Source organism: Chiloscyllium plagiosum, unplaced genomic scaffold, assembly GCF_037043375.1.
Source record: "Chiloscyllium plagiosum isolate Xiang-an unplaced genomic scaffold, Cpla_swu_hap1 HiC_scaffold_4, whole genome shotgun sequence".
In the NCBI taxonomy this organism is placed as follows: domain Eukaryota; kingdom Metazoa; phylum Chordata; class Chondrichthyes; order Orectolobiformes; family Hemiscylliidae; genus Chiloscyllium; species Chiloscyllium plagiosum.
Genome location: NW_028270142.1, coordinates 68,638,270 through 68,657,036, shown reverse-complemented (window position 1 = coordinate 68,657,036; position 18,767 = coordinate 68,638,270). Strand labels below are relative to the sequence as shown.

Sequence of the window (18,767 nt, the reverse complement as noted above, 5' to 3'; positions counted from 1 at the left end):
TTGGAACTGACAGGCTTACAAAAACTTGAAGGAAGTTTCATATTAAACTTTGGTTCTCACCGTTTGTTGCCCAATATCAACTAGTTCCACAGATCCCCCCAGTTTCTCTATCTCTTTGCCCACAAACTCCACCATTCTTCGGGTTTCGTCTCTCTTCTCTGGCCATGCTGAGACACTCTGAATGGCCACCCAATCTGCGAGACGCTAGGGAAACCAGACAGTCAAGTAAATTAGATTTTAATAAAAACAAAGTCATGATTTTCATATTTAAGGTGGAATTACACATCAACTGAGGTTACGTTGGGAATTTGTATCGAAAAAGAAATGAAGTTTCAAATAAGATTAAGTGGCTGGATTAAAGGCTGCATTCTGCAAAGCACTGCGCAGTATTGAATGTAAAGACCACAACTTTTTTTTTGTGTTATTAATGGTGGACTGAAAGGGGAAAAGAACTGTATCAAAGCCAAGGAGCACTACGTGTTTTTGAAAGCAAATAACCGGACCCCTTGTTGTAAACACTGTTCACACATCCGCTTGTTCCAGTAGTAGTTGGACAGTAGTTTGCAGGTGAGCTGGAGCCAAAGGGTTGTGTACAAATGGAGCTCTGGTTAACAACTAGTAGCTGATTGATCTGTGGATTAATGATAAACTAGTGATGACAAAAGCCTTCAACCAACCATGCGATTGGTTCGGTGCTAACTGAACAGCTTGCAGATTTGAACAAGAGAGACAGAAGCAATCAGATTTCCAGCAGCTCAGGAATGGTGCCAGTTCTCTGCAGCAAAACCCACTTAAAAGGCTGAAGAAAACTTTTTTTTTTAAATTCAACAGGTGCTGTAAAATTTGACTTAAATAATAAATAGGAGGCCTTTCTTATGTGCGAATCAGTCCTATGCACCTCCTGAAAACCAGCAAAAATATCTGGAAAAGGACTGAGAAACAGCATTCCAATCGGCCCAAGAATTATCTCCGCTGATCATGTGAACAGGGACCAGTGAAGTGCCTTCCTAGTTTTTCCTTCTGCCCATAACACCCAAGTTTTCTTTCCCTAAACAAGCGTGTGCGTGTGTGTGTATGTATATATAGGTGGGAGTTTATAAAGGGAGTTTTCCTTTTGACTAATGGAGTTATATGCTAATGGTTCATAATACCTGTACCTAGAGTCCATTTCTTTGGCATAAATAGTATTTTCTTGTGAAACCAGAATCACAATCCTTGCTTTCTGGCAACCTCGGTCTGAAAGATCAGAGAATTGAGGAATTTCATGCATTTTTAAAATCATTAACTTTCATGACAACACTAGGAATAGTGGGGCTGGATTTCCAGTGTGCTAACACAATACTGTAATAAGAACCAAACATAACACTTCCACACAAAGGAGAAATTTAGTACTCTGGCTTTTTATTTCCTGGAACAGTAACATTTTAACAGAGTCTCGCCAGTCTAAATAGTGAGAAGCTGGGATGACTAGAAATGAGAGAGCACAAATTCAGTTTTAAATGTTATATCAAGACGAAAAAAAAAATACATAGAGAACAACTTGAACAAATTAACAGTCATCAAATCAGTACACAAGAAAATTTCCAAACTAAGCACAGAGGTTCATTTCTAGAGGGACAGAATTGAAAAGTACAGAAGTTATGTTAATTTTGCATTAAATTAATCAGAGTGCATAGTCTTTGGTTTCCACACTGCAATAGTACAGAAGCACTTGGGAGGGTGCAAAAAAGGATGGTGAGAACTTACTGCGGAAGGTTGAACATGTAACAACTCCTTTTTTCTAGATGAGAAAACTGAGGGATGAGCTGATAATGGCCTTCAAGATTTGGAAAGTGTTTCAGAGGGTAGATGGTCAGAAAATGATTCCATTTATTGGGGTCTCCAAATTAGAAATCATAAGCTAGTCACTAATTTCAGTGATTGAATTCAGGAGAAGCAGTTTTCCTAATCAGTGGCAAGAAAATGAAATGCACCACCATTAGGGTATACAGACAAACAGCAGAATCAGTTAAAGAGAAGCCTGATAAAAGCATATGGGAGATACAAATGGAAAAACCTGCTGATAGGGGTCAATGAAGCGCACTTAAAAGGAGGTTTACAAGGGGGAGAAAACACAAGTGCAGACTTGTTAGGGCAACTGTTCAGTTTGTGTGGAAGACTCCATTCTACTCAATGTACTTCTGAATATAGAGCAGCAGCTCTAAAGACTGTAGCTGGGAGCATAGCGGAGGGTCAAACAGACAGAATGTAGGATTGCAAGCTCCTCCCTCATCTGAAACTGCGGCTTACACCATGCCCAGACAGTCTAGTACTTGCCTTGTCCTCCTTATCTCTCAGTGTCATCAGGCCAGTAAGGACAGTGATGCAAGTTTTACAAATTTTATATCACTCCATCCACACTCACCACTTCATGTCTTTCACACAATCTGTTTGGTTGCCTGCACCCCAGGAATTTGTGTTTTTCTTCTCAAAACCATTTCAAGATGTCATATGAAGGTGATACAGTAGTCTGACAGCAGAGATAAAATCAGATCTTGCCACATCCTACTCCTGACAACAGACACTGTCTCCCTACTGCATCCAGTCTTCTAACCGAAATAATAAAGTTGAACATACTAACTGCAAAGTTTAAAAATCACACAACACCAAGTTATTGTCCGACAGGTTTATTTGGAAGTACAAGTTCCTGTAGCTAGTCACCTAATGAAGGCGCAGTGCTCCAAGAGCTTGTACTTCCAAATAAACTTATTGGACTATAACCAATGTTGTGCGATTTTCAAACTATCCACCCAGTCCAACACCGGCACCTTTGCATCATACCAGCTGCACACAGTGTCAAAACTTTTCTGTTGAAATTATAGTTGCAGAGGTGTCTGCTCTACACTCAGGGGTTACACAAGTACTGAGTGCAGATCATATTTGATCACATGCTGGGAAAAAGCAGGAAAGTTCCTCAGGTCTTATGCAATGCAGCTATATACATTACAACACGTCTCATTCCCAGCAATGACTCACAATCAACAGATTAGATTTAGAGTACATTCCCTACAGTGTGGAAACAAGCCCTTCAGCCCAACCAGTCCACACTGACCCTCCAAAGAGTAACCTATCCAGACCCATTTCCCTCTGACTAATGCACCTAACATTATGGGCAATTTAGCATGGCCAATTCACCTGATCTGCACATCTTTGTGACTGTGGGAGGAAACCGGAGTACCCGGAGGAAACCCACGCAGACGCAGGGGGGATGTGCAAACTCCGCACAGACAGTCGCCCGAGGCCGAAATCGAACCTGGGATCCTGGTGCTGAGAGGCAGCAGTGCTAGATGTCACACTAATTTTCCTCTCATCTTGCTCAGATTATAAATGCTCCTTTAACATACTGCAGAACATTTCCAAAAAAAAACTTTAGTCTAAGGAAATATAAAATATAGAGTTATGGAGAACAGATTAACAGCTACAAAGTGCACCAACAACAAAGTAACTTACTTTTACGTACAGCTCTTGGTTAGCATCAATGTAATTGAAAAGTTTGTCAAGGTTTGCCATGGCCCCAGAAAGCAGAGAGCGGCTGAAATTCTGAAACAACAATAGTGCTGAGTAATGTCACTGAAGATAGCATCTTGCCGTTTATAAGGCCAGGCAATGCTGAAGCACCGCCCAGCCACGCACCGCAACATCTGAATTTAAGACGCGGCAAGATTATTATTAACCCTCTATTTACCCTTTCAGACAAAACCAAAAAGAAATCAAAAGGTGACAGCAATGCAAAATCTTTCCTGCTTTAAAAAAAAAAGTTAAATTGCATAAGCGCTCCATCCAGTTCTATTCTGGCATGTCAAACACCATCACTCTGAAATATTCTTATTACGTCTGCTGTGTGATGTCACATTAATCACAACAGGTCACCAACATAGCAGGGGAGAATTCACCCACAGTAAGGAACAATAACGAGGAAACAGAAAACAGAGTCGTCCTCCAATCTGAAACAGCTATAAATAAGAGGGGAGAAAAGTGACATTTATTCATACTGGAAAGTTTGTAAACCCACATTGCTTACACATTTTATTGAAAAGTATACTTTATTAATAAAAAAAATTAAAAATGTACTAGTCACAAACACAGTTCGGTTCTGTAAAGCAGCATATCAAACAAATATCGACGTTTGACTGTATCCAAACAAACCAAATGCTTACTTGAACTAGATTATATTTAGGTGTATTTGAGATAGTAGGAGTGTCCAATAACTGAACAGCATGAAGACCTCAGACTGTGGTCATACCTACTGTGCCTTCTCGAAGCTGCCTCAAGCTTTAGTGCGTCCCTGGACCTTGGAATGTGCCAGTCTCAACACTCAGTCCACATCAACTTTTTGCTCTGGAAGACCAACAAGTTTCAGGCAGACCAAATAGTTGAGTTGATAGTTCTCCAAGCGCAGTCCATGTTTGTCTCAGGGAACAGACATTAAAGCAGAGTTCTGCATCATGGAGCTGCTAAGGACAAACATCAACAAAAACCATTGTAGCTCTCGGCAGACTTCCCTTTGCAAAGGCACATTTCAGAATGCGATGTTCGATACACTCAAATCCCCCCAGTTGCTTCAAGGGCAGACTAACCGGTCTCACAGGAAAGATCGTGCAGGTAGTGCTCTTCTCACCACCAGCCAAACAATATTTTGGTGTTTGTTGGAAAGTTCCGGTGGTGAAGCATTCTGCCAAATGACTGACTCAGCTCAGGGAACCACATGATAGGATCCACCCTCTCCTTTTCCCACAGAGTCTCAAGGGTGCTCCATGCTGACCACTTCCTGATGGACTTGTAGTCAACGGTGTTTTTCTTTGCAAATTTCTCCACGAGGAACAAGTGACAGGGGACTGTCCAACTATGGAGCATTCCAAGGCAATGATGCCAGTCCAATCCTTCATAACACTGGGGACAGGTAGAACCTCCATGCAGTGATACTTGGTGTTTGCATACTAAGGGTCGATGCACACTTTGATGCAGCCACACAAAACTTTGCTTTCACATGTCTCATAAAGGACAGATCCCTTCATTGTTTTCAACTTGCAGGCCTAAAGCCATGATCTCACTGAATGGTGCACAGCAGATGCAATATTTGCTTCTACTTACTGCTCCTTCACTCTGTGGTCTAAGTAGACAAAAGTTATTTATGAAAAAAAACAAACTGTAGATGTTGAAAAGCTAGTCTCTAATGTGTGCCCAATTGTGGATCAGGCACTAATTGTGCTAGTTCTGAGAAGTACCTCTCCCTCAATTAATGTCAAAACCATTAGCATATCAGCACATGTAAAATTTGCCATGAAACTGCCTAACTAGAACATAGAACAATACAGCACAGTACAGACCCTTCAGCCCTCCATGTTGTGCCAGCCTTTTATCCTACTCTAAGATCAGAATCACTTATATCCCCTTCATTGTACTATCTTCCATGTGTCTATCCAAGAGTCGCTTAAATGTCCCTAATTGGCCAATGGTTTAGAATATAAGTTGGTTATTCTGCCACAAACCAGCTTGATAATTCATTTCAAGAACGCAGGGTTAATTTGGTGCATGTATATTGTGGGATTCTAGACAACTTGTCTGACTTTCACACAAAACATGATCGTGTGGCAGTGTCACAAGGCTTCTGAGCCATACCGACATATCTGAAAATCCAAAGGCATTGGGATAGGCAGAGAGTTATTTTTACAGCACAGAAAGAAACCTTTCAACCCATCATGATGACTATGTCAGTCATCAAATAGCAATCTATTCTTGTTCTGTTTTCCAGTACCTAGCCTGTAGCCTTGTATCCTATGTCATTTCAAGAGTTCAACTAAATATTTAAATTTTGCAAGGGTTCCCACCTCTACCATCCTTTCAGGCAATGAGTTCCAGATGCCCACTTCCTTCTGGGTGTAACAAAATCTTTTCTCAAATGCCTTCTAAACCTTTATATTAAATCTATTTCCCCTGTTTACTGACTCCTTTACAGAGGAGAAAGGTTTCTTGCTATGGTAGATATTTATGCCCCTCAATTTTATACACCTCATTCAGGTCCCAATTCAACCGCCTTCTAAGGCAAACAACCCCTGGATACTTAAACTTTCTTCATAGGTGAATTGCTCTAGTCCGGGCAACATCCTGGTGAATCTCTTCCTCACCCTTTCTAGTGCAAACACATCTTTCCTATAATCTGGGGATCAAAACTGCACACAGCACTCCAGCTGTGCACTAACTAACATATACAGCTCTATCATGACCTCCTTGTGTTCACTGTCTCAACTAATGAAGGCAAGTACCCAAATGTGTTCTTAAAAACCTTATCTAGATGACCTGCTACCTTCGAGGATTTATGACATGCACAATGAGGTCCCTCTGATCCTCTGTACATCCTTGGGTCCATCCATTCAAGGTGTACTCCATATGGTCCCATTATGAACCACGATATCTGATTTGTTTGCCTTCTGCTTCAGAATACCCTAGTGCTGCTCAGGGACATGTTTGGCCTGGCCCCAGGGAGGTAACACACCACAATGGAGTCACACAGCTGTTGAAAAAAACCTGTCTGTACCTTTCATTGAACCTCCTGCCACTATAGTTCTCTTTCAACTTTCCTTTGTGCAGCTAGGCTCTGGCTTCACTCCCCGGAGGAATCATTACTCTTACCATTGTCCAACACAAAAAAATCTATTGAGCAAGATGCATAGTTTGGCCTTCCTGACTGCCTGTCAGCATCCCTCCTTCTGCCTGCTGATCACTCATTCCCTTACTGACAGCATATCCTTAAGGTATGGGATGGAGGATCACATCTCAAAACATGCTATCCATGCAACTGTGCCTGTAGCTAAGTTTAAGCACCAAAACACAGCAATCAAGCTGGTCAGACAGGTGACAATTACTGTAGATGTGATCATCCAAACTACTGTTCTTAACACCATGACCCACCATAACAACAACATGAAGTCATTCTCAATGAAGATTCTAAATTCATGCATTGGACCTGCTGCTTATCGTGCCTGGACAGTCTTACTCAAAAGCAAGATAGAAGGTTGCTGCACCCATGAACTGAGCTGTCAGGTGTTATTTGGTAGGGTTCGTCTTCATGGCTTTGTGCATCCACCCAAGTACAGACTATCCAAAACACACACAAAGTGATGTCTCTTTATGCTTTCCTATCTATAATGATGAACTTGTCAAATGGTTGAATGAACTGTTTCAGTTTTGAGCAAAGTTCTCCACACAGTAAAGGATTCCTCCACATCTGCAAAGACTAAGCAGTACTTCCATGTCAATCACAATACAGTGTCCATGTGCTCATTTGACGTTGAGTGATACATGGCGAGTAGACTAGCAAAAAGAGCCACAGACACCTGCCCTGAAGCTGTATGCCGTGGTGATCTAGACTTGCCACTAGTGTATGAATCACCATTTGTTGAAACCGCCATCTCAGCAGCAGTGGTGCAAGTTTTAACATCACCACACATGTCCAAATCAAGTGTTTCCATGGGATTCCCTTTAGGCCCATCTCTCAAACATTTTTGTTGGGCTCCATGAGAAATCTGCCCTCCATGAATGATACTTATCCCTTGCATATTTCTGATATATTGGCAATACCTGTGCTATATTTGAATCAATAATTGTGCATAAAAATTTGTGTTTTAATGAACTCCAACTTGTACTTGCCTTTGAAATAGAACAGGAGAAAGTGAGGTCTGCAGATGCTGGAGATCAAAGTTGAAACTTTATTGCTGGAACAGCACAGCAGGTCAGGCAGCATCCAGGGAACAGGAGATTCGACGTTTCGGGCACAGGCCCTTCTTCAGGAATGAGCAGAGAGTGTTCAGCAGGAGAAGATAAAAGGTAGGGAGGAGGGACTTGGAGGAGGGGAGTTGGAAATGTGATAGGTGGAAAGAGGTCAAGGTTGAAATAGAACAATCAACTCAGCCCACTTTTCTAGAGGTCCTGGTGAGGTATTTGATTCGGGTTCTCTACTGCTGTTTATCACAAACATACCTTCACAAATACTGTGCACATTAGGATTCCTATAAATCCACAGGCTTTAAGATTGCCTTAAGAAGGGCTCATGCCCGAAACATCGATTCTCCTGCTCCTTGGATGCTGCCTGACCTGCTGCACTTTTCCAGCAACACATTTTCTGATCTCCAGCATCTGCAGTCCTCACTTTCTCCGCTTTAAGATTGGCCTTATTAACAACTTTTAAATAGTCATTTCTTCTGCAAGCTTGATACTGAAGTGGGGTGCATCAAAACCATCCTGTGGGATAAGGGCTACCCTGAACAGATCATTTCTCGCCATTTATCGCACAAACTCACAAATAAGTCTAAGGCTATCACTGCTGGTCCTGAAAAGTGCCTTATCTAGCCCAATTACTCTGGGATGTGTAAGGTAACTGAAAAGTTTCAGTAACTGTTGAAATAGCAGTATGCAGTAGCAACATGAATGGTATTCACCACTAATACAGTACTGACACCAAACCAAAAACAAAGTTCTGCCTATCACACAAACAAGTAATGTGGTATATTAATTTTAGTACCAATGTGATGCCAGGTATTTAGACCTGTGGAGAATGATTGATGGGACACACACACACACACACACACACTATTTCTTGGTTCTTTTCTCAGGGTAATTCCTTACCTAGAGTCAACCCGATTGAAAAGGTTTCTTTCCATCTGAAACAAACCTTGTCAATTAATTCTTCTGGACCATCCAATGCCCTGTACACATCTTCCAGGCAAAGCTGCAATTTACTTATACTTCATTCAATCTACTGTACTGCATTCGCTGTTCAGTGTGGTTTCCTCTACATTGAGGTGGTGAAACGTAGACTGGGTGACTGCTTTGAAGAACACCTACATTCGTGCACAAAAATGATCCCGAGCTCCCATTTGCCTGCTGCTTCAACAGACCAGTGTGTCCACATCAATACTTCTGTCGCAGGCCAGCTGCAGTGTTTTAGCGAGCCTCAACACAAACTCAAAGAACATCTCACTTTCCACTTCAGAATTCTGCAGCCTCTAAGACTCAATATCGATTTCAATAACTTTAGAGCCGAGCCTAATTCTGACCTTCCATGTTTTTTACCCACCACATACCAGTCCTGCTATGATATGGATTACTTAGAGCACAGTCACTCATTCTAACAGTTACTTACTCTTAGGTCTATTATCACATTATGAGTTGCTTAAATACAGCTCACCCATTCCCTTCTAATCTTAGCTCTTATTATCATTTATTTAGTTTATCTTCTTTCCTGACCGGCTATCCATAGCCTCACTTACCTAGCCCTCACTCTCTCTGATGAAGAATCACTGGACTCAATGTTAACTTTGCTTCCTTCCCTCAGATGCTGCCAGGCCGGCTGAGTTTTGCTCGTAATTTCTATTTTTTCAGATCTCTGGCATCCACAGTTTTGTTTCATTATCTTAGCAATTAACTTTCAATCACCACCCAATGGTGTATTTTTATGAAACACACCTATCAGAGTCTGTTTCAAAACATCAGTATGTTCTTCTCATACATTATATATTTTATTTTCCCTTTATATTGGTATTGCCTGCAAACTGTCCAGACAAGTGCAAGAGGAAAAACTTCATCAAATTCCCCACCAAAATATTCAATATAAATTGTTTCAAAAACAATTCCTTGATATATTTGAGAAATAGATTGACAGTTTGATTCATCCAGCTGAAATTGGACTTCTCAAAATTGTTATTCACTGTATAGTCCACTATCTGTAAGTGACAGTAATATGAAACTAAAAGTAACTTAAAATGATACAAAACATTGTTGGTTACTTTGGTATACCACCATTTTGAAGTAAAATTATTTTCAAAGCTTTAAAAGGTTATGATCAATTGACTTCATCCATCTAAATCACACTGAAGCATCCCTTCAACCTCCTCATAGCTCATCATCCCACTCAGCGTTGTGTCATCTGCAAACTTAAAGATATTACATTTAGATCCCTCATTTAATAATTAACACATAAATAGCTGGGATCCAAGCAGAATATCATAATGACAGAATTATACCTTATAGATAATGTCCTAGTCAACATCATTCATAGTTGCGTCTTGTCCTATTAACAGGACAGGTGCAGCAAAGGTGGGGGTACAATGGTATAGTTTGGAAAGAGATGGCCTAGAAGTCCTCAACATTGAAGTCTCATGAAACATGGGTAGAGAACCTCCTGCAGATTACCATGTACCATTCCTCATTTGGCTGATGAAATAATATTCCTCCATGTTGAACATCACTTGGAGAAAGCATCGAGTCTAGGAGGCATACAACATACTCTTGATGGGGACAATGTCTACCACCAAGAGTGGCACAGCAGCACTACTGGTCGGGTCGAAAAGGTCATTGCTACTAAACTGGGTCTACAGTTGGTGGCGAGGGACTAACAAGCAGGAAAAACATACTTGACTTCATCTTCACCAAATCTGGATGTCATAGATGCAACTCTCCGTGACAGTCTCAGTAAAAGTAACTACCACACAGTCCTTGCAGAGACGAAGTCCTGCCTTCACACTGAGAACACTCTTCATTGCGTTGTGGGACTATCACTATGCTAAATGGAATAGACTTTTAGCAGGTTGTGCAAATAAAGACTGGACATTCATAACGTGCCTTGGGCCATGGTAGTAATATAATTGGACTCCAACACAATCTGCAGCTTCATGCCTAACGTATCCCTCACTCTACCATTTCCATAAAGACAGGGAATCAGTTCCAGTTCAATGAGGAATGAGGAAAACATGTCTGAAGCCACACTGGGCATATCTAGAAATGAAGTGCTAACCTGGTGAAGCTACAACATAGAACTACTTGCGTACCAAACAGTATGTGCAGCCTCTGGTGGACAAGGCTAGGCAATCCAATGAACAACAGATCAGATCGATACTTTGCTGTCCTGACACATCCAATTGTGGATGGTGGTGGACAATGAAACAACTCTATTGGACGTAGCTCCATAAATACCCCCACCCTCAAATGATGTGGGAGCAGAGCTCTTAAAGTGCAAAAGATAAGGCGGAAGCATTCACAAATCTTCAGCCAGAAATACTGAGCAAATGATACATTTCAGCATCCTCCAGAAATCCTTAGCATTGCAGATACTAGGCTTCACCAGATTTGATTCATTCCATGTGATATCAAGAAATGGCTGAAGGCACTGAACTTGCTGCACCCTAACTCAAGCTGTTCTAGTACTGGCATCTAGCCCATAATGTTGAAAAATGTCCTGTACACAAAAAGCAGGTCAAATTCAACCTGGCTGCTCTTGACAATCAGTAAAGTGATGGCAGATGTCAACAACAGTGCTATATCAAGGAGCACTTGCTCAGCAATGATCTGCTCAGTAACATCCAGTTTGGGTTCCTCCTGGGTCACTCAGCTCCTAATCTCATTACAGCTTTGGTTCAAACATGGACAAAAGAACTGAGGTGTGGTAGGAGTATCTGCCCTCAACATCTAGGCTACATTTTCACCAAATGCAGCATCAAGGAGCATTGGCAAAACTAGAGTCAATGGGAATCATGGGGAAAACCTCCGCTGGTAGGAATCATATTGGCATGAAGGAAGATGGTCATGGCTGTTGGAGGCCAGTTATCTGAACTCCAGGACATCTTGTGGGAGTTCCTTAATTTTTTGACCTGGACACAACTACTTTCAGCTGCTTCATCAATGACCTCCCCGTCATTATAACGTCTGAAATGGGGATGGTCCCTGATGACTACGCAATATTCAGCACCATTTGTGACTCCTCAATTAACGAAGCATTCTATGCCCAAATGCAGCAAAACCTGGGATACCAAGGCTTGGGCTGAAAAGTGCTCTGTCATATTCGCAGCACATGTATTAAGCAATAGGCATTTCCAAACTTGTCATCGTCCTTTGTTATTAAATGGCATCATCACTGAACTCCCATTCTGGGTATTGCCACTCACCAGATACTGAACTGGACCCGTGAAACTAATACAGTGGCTGCAAGAACAGACGAGAGGCAAGGAACCCAGCAGCGAATAACAACATCTCTTGATTCACCAAACCCTGTCCAAAATCTACAAAGGGACAAGTCAGCAACATGGTGGAAAACTTTCCACTAGTCTGGATGTGTGCAGCTCCAACAACGCAAAATTGACACCATTCAGAACAAAGCAGCCTGTTTGACTGGCACCACAATCAAAATCATTCAGTCGCTTCACCACTGATGCACACAGTCTATATTCTCCACAACAGAAATTCAAAATTCAGTACTTTCCAAACCCACAAATCTTTATTATTGAGGAGGAGAAAAGTAGCAAATACATTAGAATAACATCTCAAAGATCCCCTCCAAGCTACTCACCATCCTGACTTGGAAATATATTATAATTCCTTCAGTTTATTGAGTCAAAATTCCTCCCTAACAACAGTGTGGGTATACTCCCAGCATGTGGTTTTGTGCTTCAAGAAAGCAACTTATCTCTACCATCTCATGGGTAACTAGTGATAGGCAATACAGAGTAATGCAGCCAAAGATTCCTATATTCTATGTGAGTGAATAAAAAAGATACACACTTACATGGAGGATCTAATGAAGTGGAGGTGCCACTATTGGACTAGGGTGGACAAAAAAAATCACAACACCAGGTTATAGTCCAACAGGTTTATTGGGAAGTACAAGTTTTCAGAATGCTGTTCCTTCATCCGGTAGCTAGTGGTGCAGGATCATAGGACCCTGAATATGTAGTAAAAGTGTCATAGAATTGATGTGACATATTAAACAAACCTGTCAAGTCATTAATTACTTTGAATAGGAATGCAGATTTCAATTAATTAATTAATAAATATATAAATCCCAGAAATTCTATCAAGTCACAGTCCTGAGATAACTGAAGGTTTTGTAAAAAAAAAAGTGACATCTCAGCTTAGATAATGCATTGAAGGTGTGTGTTTAGAGTCTCTGTATCCCAACCTTGAGTCAGATTGGTTCTATTTCCAAAGCAGGAATTCATAAAATGTCACATGTACCAACTGCCTACAGATTGCGTGCTTTGAACAAAGTAGAATGCATCGGCAAGTACAAATCTGTAAATTCAAATTCAGCCATAGATGTGTGTGTGTGTGTGGTGGGGGGGAGGTGAGAGTGTATGCATGAATATAACAGAGTATATGCCTGAGAGGGGTGGGTGTGAAAGTATATAGTGTAGTGGGATACCTGTAGTGTGACATGAACCCAAGATCCCAGTTGAGGCCATCTTCATGGGTACCGAACTTGGCTATCAGCCTCTGCTCAGTGACTCTGCATTGATGCACATCCTGAAATCCATCTTGGAGGACAGTCACCTGAAGATCGGAGGCCAAACGCTCTTGATCAAGCGGACTTAGTGATAAGCAACAATACAGAGTCACCAAGCAGAGGTTGATAACCAAGTTTGGAACCCATGAGGATGGCCTCAACCGGGACCTTGGGTTCATGCCACACTACGGTTGCCCCGCCACACCACACACCTGTGTACATGCGCGCATGGATGGACGCACACACGCACGTCTATGGACTGAACTTGCATTTGCGGATTTGTATTTGCAGATGCATTCTATTTTGTCCAAACAACACACAATTTGTAGGCAATCAACCCAAGTGACATTTTATAAATTCTTATTTTGGAAACACTCTGACTCAAGTTTGGGATACAAACAGACTCTAACCTTACACCTTCAATGCATTATCTGAGCTGACATGTCACTTTTTGTTTTACATACTGATAAAACCTTTTTCTTGTGACTGTGACTTGAAAGAAGCTCTGGGAATTACACAGCAATCTATTGAGACCTGGATCCCCATTCTAAATGATTAAAGACTTAACAGCAACCTAGGTTTGTTCAATACATCACATCAATTGGATGACCCTTTTCCTATAAATTCTGTGCTTTATGATCCTGCTACCTGATGAAGTACAGCACTTATATTTGCAAATAAACCTATTGGACTATAAACTGGTGTTGCAAGGTTCTTAACAGAGGATTTAACACAGGCATAAGTTAGTCACAGTTGTCCCTTGTGCATAAAAATCAGAAATTCTGTGAAGGCTTTCCTGACAGGCACCAAGTGACTCTTCATCCCTAGTTCCTGATTTCCTTTCCATCATTTGTTTGGGACACAGCATTTCCTGATACATATTCCCAATCTGCACAACCTCTCTGCCTTCTGGTTGTTTTGCTGACATCAGGAGGGACTTCAGCAAGTGACACCAACATCACATTGAATACTTTATTTTAAAAACCTTGCACGCCAGGGTCTGATTTGCCAAGTGGTTATATCCGGTACAAGATATATGGGAGCCAGTTGTACCCATGGGGTATTTAGATGGTTTGGTAATGGAAAGAGGATGCAGTTCATTCACATTGTTTTATTGGATTTTTTTTTGGACAGATTGACTATATTTCAACTTGTACTGGAGTGTGGAGGAACGAAGCAAATTGTGTAACCATCTTAGACTGTGAGCTCCAGTTACTGGCATTAAACATAAGGAGACAATGTAAGTGTTAATGGACTAGCAATCTAGACTCCCAGGGCATAACTCTGGGGATGTGATTGATTCCTATAATGGCAACTGGTAAAATTTAAATTCAATTAATTCACTAAAATCAATCAATTTTAGAACTGAAAGCTAGTCTCTAATGGTGACTATGAAACCATCATTGATTGACACAAAAAAAACCCATGTGGTTCACTAATGTTCTTTAGGGAACGAAATCTGTCATCCTTACTTGGTCAGGTCTACATGCAATTCCAGACCCACAGTAATGACTCTTCATCACCCTCTGAAATGGCTTAGCAAACCATTCAGTTCAAGGGCAGTTAGGGATGGGCAGAAAATGCTGGTCTTGCCAGCAATGCCCATGTCCCCGTGAAATATTAAATTTAAGAAATGCAGCTTTAGTTTCTTTTGTTAAAGAAATTCAAACAAGGTTTTCAGTTGATAGATTCAAAACTCACATTTATTTTGAAGCAGGTTTTTATGATTGGTCTCAATGTCCTTGTGCCTAAAACAGCTTAAAATTAAGAGTATCCATGAAGACATGCAAACAGGTACAATTAGAGATAACTTCAAAGGATGAAGGCTGACCTGTGAGGCAAGTCTATTTTCTAGCACAAAACCTACAGAAACTTGATCTGCAGTGAATTTAAATATGTGCTTAAGACTCTGCAATTTTTTGCATAGGTTTTATCAGTTTTGGCAAAATAAAAGTACAATCAAGCATGAACTCCAGGCAATGTTGTCTTTGCACTATGGTCTGCAGGAGGTAAAAGATTAGAAAAAAAAACATTCTGCATTTTTCAAGTCTGATGAAGGTTCAGGAGCTCAAACTGTGTTCAGCACTTCAGGGAAAATGAGGCCAGGCCAAACTAAACATGGGGAGTATCGGGTCGACCACTGTACAACACTGAAGCAAAAATCTGATGAAAAAGGTGCCTAATTCTTCCAAATAGCTCAACTCTTAAAACAAGTTAAATTACACCTTAAGAACCTGAATTAGCACAAACAATATATCATCCGCACAGAGAAATTTCGAGTTAAACAATAAATGTGTTTCGGTAATAATTAACTTGCACTCTGTGTAAACCACTCCCTATCAGAAGTCGAAGTGACCTCTTAACAATTTTACTACAACCATTTCAAATTTGCATTAAAAACACTCTAGTTAAAGTGACTACTTTATCCAAAGTTGCAAGATTATATGATTGAGTTGGAAATTCCTTTGTAAAGAAGTAATTGTTAATGGACTAGCAATTTAGATAAACAGAACAAGTATGATAAGATTGTGGGAACAAGGTACATGCAAAAACTAATCTTCCAATCTGCAGGAATCAAAATGAACTTTATTCATTTGTTTAAAATTTGTGTCCTTGAACTATTGTTTAATCTTAGTTAATTACGCAGCATTCAGGTTTATAATCTAACTTTTACTTCTAATTTACATATCATTAAAACTTTGTCGAGCATTACACTTTTAATGAGACAGCCATTAAGAGGCAAGACGTAGTTGAAGATGTATTAGTTGGAGCTGCTAACTAAGGCAGTACTGTGTGAACTCTGATGCTGGCCTACAAACTTCCTACCAATTTGACATGAGTTTGGCTCAGGCACCAATCAATATAGTCTCTTCAAAATCAAGTGTCACATCATCTCTAAATGCAAACTTGTGACCCACAGGCCACTGGGTGATCTGTCACCTTAGACATGTCAGAGCCACCTCTATGGTGAATGCAAGATAGTAACTAGAGAAACCAATTAACCTGAAACTTGTGTATTGCTTAACAAAAGGCATGTGGGATTACCTAGGCAACAGACTGGCAGAAACGTGCTGAAGGGTTTGACAACTTTCAGCACATACACAAACACCTGAGGCAGCAAAAGATAAGGAAGAAACAGAAAACACTCCAACTTGGGGCTCAGAGTTGCATGACAAAGAGACTTATTCCATAAATCTGATGGAAAAGGTGCCTAATTCTTCCAAAGTGCACAACTTCTCATTCCTGATGAAGGGCTTTTGCCCGAAACATTGATTCTCCTGCTCCTCAGATACTGCCCAACATATTGTGCTTATCCAGCAGCACACGCTCAATGAGGTGCAGCTAAGACCCACAACATCCTCTTTGCCACTGAATTAATACCATAAATCATTTTCTGAAGGCAGGCTTCTCAGATTTATCTGCAGTTCTGACGATTAATATGAAGTTGTTCATTTTGGAAAGGTGAATAAAAGAACAGAGTGCTACTTAGAGGGAAACTGCAGAAAGCTTCAACACAGACTTCAGGGTATTTATACATGAAACAAATAAAGCTAATACCCAGGTATAGTAGGTAATCAGGAAGGCTAATGAAATGTTGGCCCTTATTTCAAGGAGGTTTGAGTAAAAGAGTGAGGAAGTGTACTGCAACTGAACAAGGTGCTCGTGAGAGCAACATTGGTACCCTTATTTAAGCAAAGGTACAATTTCATTGGAGGCGGTTCAAAGAAGGTTCACGAGGGTGATCCCTGGTTTGGAGGGATTGTCTTATAAGCAAAGGTTTAATAAGTTGGGAGTCTACTCACCAGATTTTAGAAGGTGAGGTAATCCCATTGAAACATATTGGATTCTTAAGGAGCTTGACAAGATAAATGCTGAGCAGATGCTTCCCCTTGTGGGAAATAAGGGGCAACAATTTAAGACTGAAATGAGGAGGAATTTCTTGTCTTAGAGGATTTGGAACTTCTTGCCACAGAGGCCTGTATATTCAAGGCTGAGATGGACAGATTCATGATCAGCAGGAGAATTATGGGTTACAGGGAAAGGGCATGTGGCGAATGTTGGACCAGCCTTGATCCTGCTAAATGACAGAGCAGGCTCGAAGGGCTGAATGGCCTGTTCCTGTTCCTATTCCTATTTCTTCATGGTCTTATTATATTCTAGAAATCACAGGAGGAACAGGGATAAACCTTCTCAGAGTAAACTGTAAATATGTTTGGTAGAACAGTAAAGTAGGGCCAAAGTTGAATAAGTAGAGAAAATTTATCTTGAAATACAATAGATGCATTTGAAAATGCTAAATCAAATACTGCATTAACAACAGTAGTATCTCATCATAATGAATATCTGTGAAGCTTCAAAGAAAACATGAATATTAAAAACATGGTGATTATTATAGTGCAAGAAATATGGATGATATTATGTAGGTAGCATCGAACCTGCACTAAACATCCCTCAATCACAATGAAGGAGCCATTAAATTGCTTACTTTGCTGGTGTTGCTTCCTGGGGAACTCACTGTTGATGCAAAATTGTTTTGTGGGATCTTTAATGGTCACCTGAATATGCAAACTAGAATTCAGCTTAATCAACTCATCCCACCTGTGGCATACCTGGAATTAACAGTAAGAGAAATATTAGCTCAAATCATGGGGTGGCATGATGGCTCAGTGATTAGTACTGCTGCCTCACAGTGACAAGGACCAGGGTTCTATTCCACCCTTGGGCAGACTATCTGTTTGCACATTCGCCCTATGTCTGTTTGGGTTTCCACTGGGTGCTCGCGTTTCCTACCACAGTCTGAAAATATGCAGGTTCGGTGGATTAGCCATACTAAGGTACCCACGGTATTCAGGGACATGTGGGTTACGTGCGTTTGCCATGGGAATTACGTGGCTAGGTGGGGGATGATCGTCGGAGGGTTTGTGCGGAGTTATTGAAACGAATGGCCGGTTTCCACACTGTTGGGATTCTGTTCTGTTCATAAATGGCTTCTCCGTCCAATAGAATCTTCAACTCGAAGGCTCAAAAATTGATTTAAAAAAAGTGAGTAATAAAGAATGCAGCAGTCACTCATACCTGTGCAAAAATAAATCCATTTATTCATTCCCAGTTTTGCTTATACATAGCAAATAGGAAATAAAAATTACTACTCTCCTGATTTAAAAAGTTAGCTATAGACAGCAGTTCAGATAATCAGAGATAAATATCTTTCTACATCTGTTCTATTTTTCCTTTAATCGTTTTAAAGCTGAGCAGTTCCTTCTAAAGCATCTTAAGATGCAGCGGTAGTATCCCTACCTCTGAACCAAGAAGCCCAGGTTCATTTCCCACCTGCCCTAGAGGTGTATTATAACATGTCTGAACAAGTTGATTAAAAATATTTGGGGGGCCTATGCGAGCAGTGATAGTGCACTGCTTTAGAAGGAACTATCCTGAATGACTGCTGTAAAATACTGAA

The 18,767-nt window shown here is 40.7% G+C and overlaps 1 protein-coding gene across 2 annotated transcripts in view; it reads right to left on the bottom strand.

Annotated features, from left to right (window-relative positions):
- cndp2 (carnosine dipeptidase 2) overlaps positions 1-18,767 on the bottom strand; it is a 67,432-nt gene that overhangs the window by 41,688 nt on the left and 6,977 nt on the right. Inside the window, exons 1-3 of one of the 2 annotated variants that reach the window (XM_043688442.2) lie at positions 17,796-17,835; positions 3,490-3,579; positions 61-204 (exon numbers count right to left, since the gene is read on the bottom strand). In XM_043688442.2, coding sequence (XP_043544377.1) covers positions 61-204; positions 3,490-3,549 — 204 coding nt within the window. In that variant the 5' untranslated portion in view covers positions 3,550-3,579; positions 17,796-17,835. Of the gene's footprint in view, positions 1-60; positions 205-3,489; positions 3,580-17,795; positions 17,836-18,767 lie in introns of those variants that run through there. The other variant, XM_043688443.2, reaches the window with a different exon arrangement.